General features: G+C 35.9%; 1 protein-coding gene across 1 annotated transcript; it reads left to right on the top strand.

The window, feature by feature from the left end:
• Positions 1-533: 533 nt before the first annotated feature.
• Positions 534-11,593, top strand: LOC146328322 (transmembrane protease serine 2-like). Its single transcript, XM_084716284.1, has 13 exons — positions 534-548; positions 753-900; positions 1,952-2,053; positions 2,154-2,270; positions 3,445-3,574; positions 3,679-3,789; positions 3,887-3,930; positions 7,311-7,473; positions 7,560-7,735; positions 8,890-8,991; positions 9,876-10,018; positions 11,207-11,359; positions 11,567-11,593. Exons 1-13 carry the CDS (start codon positions 534-536, stop codon positions 11,582-11,584), a joined length of 1,422 nt encoding a protein of 473 aa, XP_084572410.1. The 3' UTR covers positions 11,585-11,593.
• Positions 11,594-11,909: the final 316 nt, after the last annotated feature.

Here is an 11,909-nt window from a genome sequence, read left to right as displayed (position 1 = left end):
AGATAAGTGAGTTCTCCGTCTTTTCTGTCAATCATTGATTCAAGTATTGAAGCTGAATGTGTTTGTATACAGTTCATGTAGTGAAGTACCTTTCCACTGCGTACTCAGTGTAACAGTATTCACTCAGCCACTCGTCACGCTGACAGCTCAGCAGATAACACTTACGGCATGTTTAGATGCGATAACAGGTCTTTTTATTCTTTTTGTGTGCCGAGGAGGGAAACTTTAAACCAGTGAGGAGTGGCCACTCAAACGATCACACAAACTCTTTGCTTCATCACTGTGGTGAGAGGATGCAGAGAGCAGAGCAGGGTCGATGTGAGGGGAGATGTTAGAGGTCTGAAGTTTATCTTTCCAGAGATTTCCAGAGTTGTGAAAAATCTTTCTTGTATCTTTAAATACTCTCAAAGTGGACGTTGTCACTGACCAGATTATTTCCATGCAAGATTGATGTTTGAATTATCTCAGGAAGACATTTTTCTCACTGGATCCATCAGGAAATTATTTGTTATTTGTTGTTAGTTAAACAGAAAATGGAAACCAATCCGGTAAGTTTTAATTTGTTTTATTTATGTCAGTTTTAAGAGAAATGTGCACATAAATAGAATAAGCCCTATTCTACTGCTATTTACATTTTAGTCATTTTTCTGAAACTAACCACCAAACAAGAGGAAAAAAATTCTTGAATGTCGATCATTCCAGGTAGACACAGTATAAAAGCTTTCCTCTCATCATGTCTGCTTCACTGACAGTATCTGGACTCAGGTCCTCGTTTCGCCCATCAAGAGGACAAGTGGAAACTTCCTCCACCGAGCGAATCAGAGGTGAAGCCACAGTACGTTCATCATGTGGCCCCAAAACCTCCACCTGTGATCAGCCACTCTGTTCCCAAACACAAAGGTAGTCCAGTCTCCTCTTTCTTTGTGGCAGTTTTCAATAGGATTTTTTTTTTCAAATTTGTTCATTAAATTTTCATTGACACACAAATCTCAAAAAGTTACATTCAAGTATCAGTGATGTGTCAAACAGCATAAATAGAAAAAAGAAGAATGTGCAAAAACATCAAATTCAAATATTTGAACAATGTGGTGAGAAAAGGCAAAACATCAGAAGAAAACAAAAATAAACACAAAATGTAACCACCGGTCGCCTAATACTAATTAAAGTCAAATGTGAAATTCACATAATGGAAAAGAAAATAGGCAGAAAACATTCTAAACCCACCACATGTTCATAAATGAGCACCTTAAGTTTAGTTAGAAATATTCAATCAGAGCTGTTACTCTGGGATAGCAGCAAACACCAACCCTTATTGTACACAAAATGTTTTCCTCATTAACAAGGGAAAGCATGTCCTTGATATGTGAAGAGTGAGAGGGGGATACTGACATCTGATCGGTAAAGTAAGCCTGCCTCGTCTTTTGGAGGCTGCAGAGTGGTGTGTGCGTGAGTGCTGCTGGTTTAAATAACACAAACTGAAACTGAATTGAAGTTAACAATCAACATATGAATGTGAGCTGCAGAGGATGGATAGCATCTATCACAGATTTAAGTTTTGGTTTATTTTAGGTTTGGACTAACTAAATACAGTAAAATGTTTGATGTTAGAGATACAGACGAAATTGAATAATTAATCAGAATAAATGGGATAAACCTAATTTTGATTTCCATATCGAGGACAGCCAGTGCCCTACATATGACTAAAAATGCAAATTTTAATAACAGATTCTTCTTATTTTAATGTCAGTCTCACACAATCATCTCTACAACCATAAATGTACATTTATATTTTATATATAGAATATGTTTTAAAATAAAGAACAAAAAATACAGGTGTTTTTATATGAGATAAACCTGATTGAAAAAGTGACTACATTTCCAGTCACGTTGTGTGTGTGTGTGTGTGTGTGTGTGTGTGTGTGTGTGTGTGTGTGTGTGTGTGTGTGTGTAGTCCTGGCAGATGTGAAACAAAGGTGCGTTAAATTCGCTGTGGGTGCTGTGAGCTCCCTGCTGCTCCTCCTGCTGGTGGCTGGAATCCTCCTCGTCTACTACTGTGAGCGCAACATTTATCCCCACTGTCCTCTGGAGTACATCACTTGATATTGCAACCTTGTGAATGTGAATTGAACTTTCAGTCTTGTCTTGTCTCCTAGTTTCCTCGTCCTGTCTGCACGGGGTGCAGTGTGGTGATAATACGGACTGTGTGTGGGAGTCCCAGTGGTGTGACGGAGTGAAGCACTGTCCTGCAGGCCAGGATGAAGCTAACTGCGGTAAAAAAAACAAAAAACAAAAAAAACAAACAGCCTCATCCAGGAAGAGAGTGCAGGATTAAGCACAACTGAAATCTGTTCACTTGTCTTGATAAATTTAAACTGTAGTCTGCACATCTTTTACATCTAAAAGAAACATTTTAATATAATTTTTACTCTAACTAAAGCAGCCTTATATTGAAGATGTTCTGTGGCTGCATATGAGTTTTAAGTAGTTTATTCATTCAGCACTCTGCTGCTCATGATTGTCTTGTAGTTCCACATGAATAAATTGGGGGCCATTATTTGTGTTAATTAGTTTAGTATATTTGCATATGTATAAATCACAATATAAACCATACTTCATCAAAGTGTCAGCATGAAAAATGAACAACTTACATAGTTTGTCTACAAAGAGAGCCACAAAGTGTTATAAATCTTTGCTAATTAAAAAACTTTTTAGATGTTTTTTGAGTAATGATAGTGTAGACGATGATTGTGGTGATTAAAAAAAATGTTCCCCTAAATTTCAGTGTATATTTGTTAGGGGAAGTCTGACAATATGGAAGACTTAAGTCCACGGAGTATTTTGTACAATACAAGTGAACGTCTGAGGAAGGTAAACGTTCACATCAAAAATTGAAGTTTGTTTTTCTGAAATGTGGAGCCAGTGAGTCGCATCTTTAAGCAAAGCTAATCATTCTTGGGAATTTTCTTTTGGATTAACAAAATCTTACTGAGATAAATCAAATAAATCAAGCTGAAATAAAAATTTAAAAAACAATCAACTGTACTCATGACTTTATGGTCTTGGGGTGGCAGAAGTACACACATTCTTCACTCAAGTAGAAGTACAGACACTCATGTAAAGAAGACTAAATGTAGAAGGAGTGATTCAAGTTTTTTACTCTTTATGTATTTTGTTTTTTCTTTGTATACTTTTTGTTTTTTAGTTTCCTCATCTGACACCATTACAAAATGGATGACAGCTCTTCATTTGCTTCTCAAATCAGTGCACTAAAATATTAATGGAAAGCAACAAGACATGCATCATCAGCAAATAAATGAGGCAGCACATTTTTGCAGACCTTAGGTAGTGTTAGCAGAAAATCTACCAAATTAAATCTGATTTTAGACACCATTGTTGTTGTCAGTTACCTGTGAATGTTACACTGAGTGTGGTGCTTGTGTTTAGTGAGGCTGCACGGCTCCAGTTTCCTGCTCCAGATCTACTCCACTCAGAGTAAAAACTGGAGGACGGTTTGTTCTCACGGCTGGACCGAGCAGCAGGGGAGAGCAAGCTGCCAGCAGATCGGATACAGCAGGTGAGATGTTCCTGTATTGACGCTGGACATTAAACTGAGACTTTTTCTTTATTTTCTGAAGGGCTGATGTGTTTAAATGAATTGTCCATCATGTGTTTTGACAGGGACACGTATTTTAAATCAGGCCAACTGCGCAGTGACTCTGATGATGGATTCTTAACAGTGAAGTCTGACTTCAACCCAGAGGCCTCCATACTGCGGCAGCTTGTGCTCAGGTTAGTCAACGTGCAGAGATGAGCCAGCACACAGTTGTTAATACTAAAATCAATATCAACCTAATTCCACCTGTAATGTCTTTGTCGCCACCTGCAGCAACACCTGCCCCAACAACAGTGTGGTGTCATTGCATTGTACTGGTATGTTATTATCACACACCCTAACAATACAGGAGATACACATAAAATCCAGTTTTAGCATTTCTGAAATACGGGAGAATTCAATAATTGTTTGTTTTGTTTATTTTTTCCCCTTTTTATACATTCTCTTCTGCAGTCTTGGAGTTATAGGTGTACTGTATGACATTAGTGGGTGGTTGGGCATTGGGTCTGCATTTGTGTTGATAAAATGTTGCAGCTGCAGGTTTTTGATTGCCATATTAGATTACATTAGACAGCAATAAGAAGGGGGATAAGACGATGCCCTGTGGGGCTCCAGTTTTAGTTAAGATAATATCAGACTGTTTGATATCAAGCCCGACAAACTGAGGTCCAGACAAGAGATTATCTAAGACCCACTTTTGCAGTTTAAAATTCATTAACTTATCAGCTAAAAGGTGTTGATGAAAGGATAAATGCACCAGAAAAAAAATCAAAACACACAATCAGAGTTGGCCGTTTTTTCCATGTGGCTGTAAATGCTCTAGAGCATAAAAAGTAGTGCATCATTTATTCCCACATCCTTCATAATTCATTGTAAATTGATAAGAGAGACAGATGTTGGACCACTTTGTCTCTGCTTTTGGTGAAACTGTGCTCAGGACTGTGCATTCTCTATAATGCCTTTGATCTGCTTTATATTGAAAGATATATATATATTTATATATATATATATATATATATATATATATGAAAGACCAAAGCAAATTTCTTCACTGATATTATTGAAAGGGAGATGGGGGGGGAAATGACAGAATATTAACTAATTTATCAGTATTTTTGCTATAATCTGGCATGTTCACATTTGTATTTTTATGCTGATGTTCATTAACGTTCACTGATGCCAAATAAACAAATAAACAATGTAAATTTTCAATTTCTGCCATGGTCTGCAAATAAAGCCCAGTAAATCTTACACACTGGAAGTTAAACTAAAGTAACAGTACACAGTGCATCAAGAAGTTAAAATTCAGATTAAGAATAACAGCAGGTCTAACAAAAATATCACTCAAAAACACTGACAAGTCTTTACCATTAATGTAACTAATGATACTGATAATAACACAGCAAATGTTTAAATATACATTCATATAAAAAAGAGCATAATAAATTATTAATAGGTGGATTTTAAAGTGTTCTTCTCATTAAAAATAATAGAAATACAATCCTTCATTATTTTTAAAATGTGTGGAGCCAGACCTGAGAACCGTCGCTAATATAAGCACTATTGGTGATAATATTAAAAATAATAATAATAATAATGATCAAATGTTAAAAGTATTGAAAAACTGCAAACAGGAATTTAAAACAAGAGTTTCGCAGTCATATTCAGTAAAATACACATTAAATTATCTTCAATTCTCATGGCATCAGTAAAACTAACAGCAGAGGGACACAAGTGCAAAAACTAAACTTTTCACTCAACAAGAATTTTACTCTTGTAACTATAAATGCAGTCTGTTATAAACAAAAACATTTTAGATGGCAAGTAAAACAAGTTTACGAGTTTGTGTTGTTTGAGACAAAAAGTGCAGCTGCATTTCTCTGATTAAGGAAAAAAGATACATCTTGTTACAATGTTATCTGAGAAGTAACTCAAGAAAAATGTTAACTAAACACAATAATACAAATAAATTACATTTACCCCTTGCTGAACAGAATACAGTTCAATAAAACCTAATTAGATGAGCAAAAAGATAGGTCTTACCTGTTTAAAGGTTGGTTTGGGAATGAGGCCCAAAGTTCTCTGCTCATGATATATACAGAACGGTTCTATTGTGATGTCACTGACCATGATGTGATGTCAACAGTGAACAAAACAGTTCTATTTTCTTTTAAACACTGGCAGCCACAAATTCATATAAAAACTATTTTTTTTTTAATTGATTTTTTAAAGTGAACTTACCATATTAAATCAGTATTTCCCAACCTTTTTCCTTCGTCTGTCTTAAAACTGTAAACTGTCAGCCCCTGATTAAGTGACATATTTAAATATGTTTCATATTATATTCAATGCATAACAATAACCAGACAGAACAACTGATACACTGTACAATTAATTGCAATAGAGAATGCAATAACAGCAGGAAGTTTAACATGAGAGATTTTGGTGAATTTTAAATATTGCATCAGAGATGGGTTTTCCTTATATAATAGGAACATTTTCTCCAATTTTATAATGCAGATGCATTGTTTTGTTTGTTGATTTGTGTTTACAATTATACATACTTAATAGGCCTCTTTTTTGACAGGTTTAGCGTTTTCTTCTCGATGACGCTTGGCCATTATGCAGTTACTTCTTTAGTTGTTTTACCTGTACTTTTCTGATGCAGGATGAGGCTGTTTAGCAGAGTGTGAGGGCTCTTATGTTCAGGTCTGCACCCTGTCTTTATCCTGTGAGATATATTTTAAGTTTATATCATAAAGTGTACTTTAAATTTTAAAGATAGTGGATTGATTTGTCTTCACAGATATTTATTGTTTCAGTGACTTTATTTACCATCGACACCATCCACTTGAAAAGTAGCAAATGTTCCCTTTAAAATCAAGAAGACCTTGTGACCCCCTGTGAAGTTTTGGGAATCCATGGTGGGGGTTAGGACCCACAGGTTGGGAACCAGTGTACTAAATCAACACTGTCACTGTCACAGTGACGCTGTAACAATCAAGTTAACATTTTCTCAGTTATCTTGAAAACTTGGTGTACACTCAAAATTCTTTGGTTATTTTAATCATTTAATTTATCTTTGCTCAATTAGTATTCTTCTTTAACTTAATTCAGATTGATTTGAAAAATAATTTGGTAAAAAGTGTAAAGTGATGCATATAATTTAATGAGCTGTTCTGCACATTTTAGGCTAAGTGATGGTTTTATATTCAATCAAAAAGGATGGAAATAAAAGAATTTATTAATTTCTAATTGCACCATTATATACTTCTACAATGCTTTCCTCATGCACCAAAATAAAAGGATTAAGAATTTTGATAAAAATAAGAAACGGTCTTATAAAAGTTGACATTTTTAATAGCTTAATTAAATTTGACAGCCCATAGATAGATAGATAGATAGATAGATAGATAGATAGATAGATAGATAGATAGATAGATAGATAGATAGATAGATAGATAGAATACCCAGGCAACACCTGGACTCTGTTTGACCTGAATGGAACGTAACATTAATGGTAATGTCAAAATGGTTGCCATGAATAAGGTCTATTATAAGATCAGTTCATCAGTGTTCTGTATGTTCACTCTCTTACACTGCAGTTATACACACTGTGGCGAGACAGAACTGTGACCTCTTTTGAAGCTGCTATAGCCGTGAACTGCGTCCTCTCTAACAGGAGTTTTGTCCTCAGATTGTGGGAGTGGGGTGAACTCCAGCAGGGCCTCTGGCGGCCAGCTGGCCTCTCTGGGAGCCTGGCCATGGCAGGTCAGCCTGCAGGCTGCAGGTTCCCACCGCTGCGGAGGAGCCATCATCTCCCCCCACTGGACAGTGACTGCAGCACACTGTGTGTCCAGGTGAGACCTTCTCGTCACACTTCATGAAGCAGTGGTTGTGGTCTGACCCAGCTTGAATCTACTCTGCTGTCTCTGTCTTCCTGCAGGATGTCCAGCCCTGGAGACTGGAAAGTGTACGCTGGGATACTGGATCCGTCATTAGGCAGCCTGTTTAATCCTGCTTACACCGTGAGCCACATCATAGTCCATGAAGGCTACGACAATCTCACTCGCAAGAATGACATCGCTCTGCTGAGGCTCTCCAAACCTGTGAACCTCACAGGTGCTGACAGACACATTTACAGAAGCAGAAGGGCAAAACAATAATAAAAAAAAAAGTACAATGCAATTTAATCCCATCTCAACACAGAGAGGTGTTTATGTTATTTAGATTTCCCTCACTGATAGAAATTGGGTGGATAAAATAAAATAAACACCTCTGAGTAGAACTACTCAATATTGACCGTAAAATTGAATCTAAGCCTTTCTGGAACAGTTTCAACAAAATCTGAACATTATAACTTTCATGAAGGGGGGAATTGTTGCATAACTGTTGTATTAGACTGGACTACATTAGTTTTAGTTAAGTGGACCTAATATAGCACCTTTTATACAAAAAATGCAGCCCTAAAAGTGCTTAAGAACAAAGAAATTACATGCACCATGTGCTGCACATAAAAAATATAGAATGAAAATCAAGACTGGGAAATAATGCCAAAATTAATAAAAATAAAACCCATGCTGTAATAAAAAGACAAATAAGACATACTGTAGATAATTGCAGAGAATAGAATATATAAAATGCATCTTAATGTCAAATTAGACATTAGAATAAACATTTTCACCTGGAGAGAATGACATACTTACTATAACATGGGATGGTGAACACAAATCTACTTCATAATCCTAATAAAAGTCACATTAAAAGTCAGCTAAAATTTGTGTGAAAGTAGAATAAAGAGGAAAATAAAACTAACTGAATGACAATAATAAAAATAGTTAAAAGTAGAGTTCGTTTACATCAAATAAAAGACAATATTTTAAAAGAAGTACAGCAGTGCATAAGTGCAAAACAAAGTGCAAAAAGAGTTTCAGGTCTGTGTAAGGAACGTCAGAGCTAGTTTAAGGCTAAAATGAAGAGATACGCTTTTAGCTTTCTTTAAAAAATATTTAGTGAGCTAGCTTCTCTAATATCTATGGCTAATGTGTTCTATAGCTTTCAAGTGAATCTGACAAATTGTTCTTGAAAGCAAGTAGTGAATAAACTGATAAGTAAACATATATTGTCCGTTAGTCTGTGGAAACCACCTGACGACTGTATACAGCAGAGCAGAGGCTATAAGACTCAACACTGTGACACAGTTTAACAGTCATACAGCATCCACTTTTTTTTTTTCTTTTGTAGACTTTTAACAGACATGTTCTTTTCTCTGGTAGCCTCCAGTAACATTGGCCCTGTGTGCCTTCCAAATGTCGGTCTAAACATCACTGCTCCTCAGACGGGATGGATAACACGATTTGGTCGTACAGCAAATGGAGGTGAGAAAGTTGTGGTTCATGTTCGTGACTGAGTGACAAGACATTTGTGAATGCAAGGTAACAGAAAATAAATATAAAAATGATATGTGTTTGAAGATTAAAGTGTCAGTGTTTACTGCTGTCTGCCATGGTGTCTATCACTGATTTGCTAATGATTTCCATTTATTACCATATATAGTGCATGTGAACAAATACTAAAATTACTTGAAATTAAATATAGCAGGTTTTACTTCCTGGTTATATGGGTCACTGAGTGCACAGTAGTGTTTCCCCCCTTGCCCCACCCACAAGTTCCTGCACAGCCCATAACTTTACATTACCAGTTTTACCAGTATAAAAGTTCCATGGATCAAAAATTCACAATAGAAGAGTCATAACTGACCTTGTTTGCAGTTCGAGGTGTCCTGTCTGCAGCTTTACAGACGTCTCTTTTAAAATGGTGGCCTATGGGTGGAAATGCTTTTTGAGCTGGTGGGGAGTTTTTTGTTGCAATACCACGAGTGGCCACTGGGAAAAATTGGCAGCAGGGCTGAGCGACAAAGCTGATTCGGTCCCTACCTGCTTTAAAATGAATAAATTCACATGTGAGAGTTTTTTGTGTGAAATGAAGAACTGACTCTTCAAGCTCATAAAACGTAAAGGAAAACCACATTTGTTTATAACGTGACTGAAGAGTTGCTGACTCAACTTAATATCTTGAACTTATTGACCACGTTTTCTCAAGTACAACGTAATTAATATCAAGTTTATTTGACTAGAAATGTTTATGCTCAGAATCATTACAAAATTACCTGACCTCAATCGACTTAAAATTTTAAGATTTTGTTTAAGTTGAAACAAATAGATGATTTTTTAACAGTGCATGTCTTGATGTCATTTTACAGACTCTGGCTCTCTGTACCTGATGGAGGCTCAGGTCTCTCTCATAGATACTGCAGGCTGCAACAGCTCCTTCGCTTACAATGGCAGGATATCACAGGACATGATATGTGCCAGAGAGACGAAGAGAGTGTCTGACATGTGCCATGTAAGACAAACCAGTGACACGCACAGTCTGTTTTTTTCACTGTGTGTGAAAATGAGGTTATTATACTAACACGGAGCACAGAGCAGTTTGTTTTATTGTACAGTGAACATCACACAGTTGCAGTGTCCACACTGGTCCACTGCCTTTAGGGCTGATATGTTATAGAACTGCAAATATATTCCTTTGAAACAGACTCAAGTGAACCTTCAGAACAATGTACTCAAAGAAATCTGTGTTCACGTAACCAGCAACAAACACTCTTTATAATGAGATATTTTCTTGTCCATTTCAGTTTTTCTTGCACAAATGGAGCAGTGGCAAACAAACAGGTCCTGTTCTTGAAAAAATTCAAAGCATTTTCTTGCTGTTATGTAACGTGCTCTGAGGCGAAGTCGAACAAGACCTACACTGTGTTCCGTACATTATAACAGCTTTAAATAAACAATCCCACTTTGTGACTAATAACAAACCATTTATACACTCCAGTCAACAGAGAATGTAAAGTTAGAGCAGTGAGGGGCAGCTGACCATGATATCATGCTTTATTTAAACTATTCATTCAATTCATGGACCTTGAAAGACCTTAAACTGCTTCTTAAACTGAATGAATAACATTTAGGTTGGCATGCACCAACAAAGATTTTTGTTTTTTTAAATCTGGTTAAATCATGGTTTAATGTTATATTGTGCTGAACTTTTATACATCTCTTCTTTCTTTCACTGTAGTTTTAAACCAACTTTTTGGCGAGCAAACAAACAATGTTTTTTTCACTTTGTAGCTAGCTAGCAAACAATATGATGTTTTATTTTTTACCATCTTTAACCAGAATAATGTGTTTTTTAAACCTTTCAGCTAACTAGCAAACAATGTATCATTCTGTCAAGCTATGTTAAATGTTTAGTTAGCTAGTAAACAATGCAACATGCAGTTAACCTTTTAGCTAGCTAACAGTGGAGGTTTGTTTTGTTCTGCTTAATTTTAAATTTGGATTTATTCATTTTGAACTTAGTTTTGCTAGACTCTGATTAGATTGAATTAATCTTTGCTGGTGCAACTGGTCTTAGTATTTAAATGTCTTTGTAAAGCTCTTGACACTGAGTGTGAGGATCTTGGTAAGTGTTATGTGTATGTTGCAGGGTGTGTAGTTCATAATAATTTACTCAGGTTTGTGCTGAACTCTTTCTCAGACTGACAGTGGCGGACCTCTGGTGTCCCTGAAAGATGGAGTGTGGTGGCTCATAGGGGACAATATTTGGGGTGACCACTGCACCGAGCAGAACAAACCAGGTGTTTATGGCAACGTCGCCTACCTTCTGGACTGGATCTACCATCAGATGAGGGTAAAAACTGAAGAAAAATTACACTTGAAGGTCCAGTGTGTAAAATCTGTGAAAAAATTGTCCACATGAACCTCTAAAATCAACAAAAAATGAAAGATCCTTTTAGTGACTTTAAGCTAAAAACAATATTGTCTTGTTGCTGAAATCATTATTGATTTGGCTGAAAATTAAAAAAACAATTGTATTTGTTTGTTTTTCTGTTTACAGAAGCATCAAGATGACTGAAGACAGGACCAAAGATCAACTGACATGTTTGGATTTACAAGTGTGCAAATATACATTTTTGATAAAAGTGACTGACCAATATCTATATCACTATCATAACTTATTTCCTCTGTATTATTGTTCTGTAATTTTACTGCTGACATTGACTTTGGTTTTGTTCAAATCCATGTAATAACCTCCAATGAACAATGATTTTAAAATATCTCTTTTACACCAGTTATATATAATCATATTTTATATTATAAGTTTGTTTTATTTTTGTACATTTATGTGAAATAGTCTTTATTTTAGTCTGTGTATGTTTGAAATTGTTCATGTAAATGAA

The sequence above is a fragment of the Lutjanus erythropterus genome, chromosome 4, assembly GCF_056507025.1.
Source record: "Lutjanus erythropterus isolate fLutEry1 chromosome 4, fLutEry1.hap2, whole genome shotgun sequence".
Lineage (NCBI taxonomy): Eukaryota > Metazoa > Chordata > Actinopteri > Lutjaniformes > Lutjanidae > Lutjanus > Lutjanus erythropterus.
The sequence above is the reverse complement of the archived record's forward strand: the minus strand, read 5'-3'. Positions and strand labels throughout refer to the sequence as shown.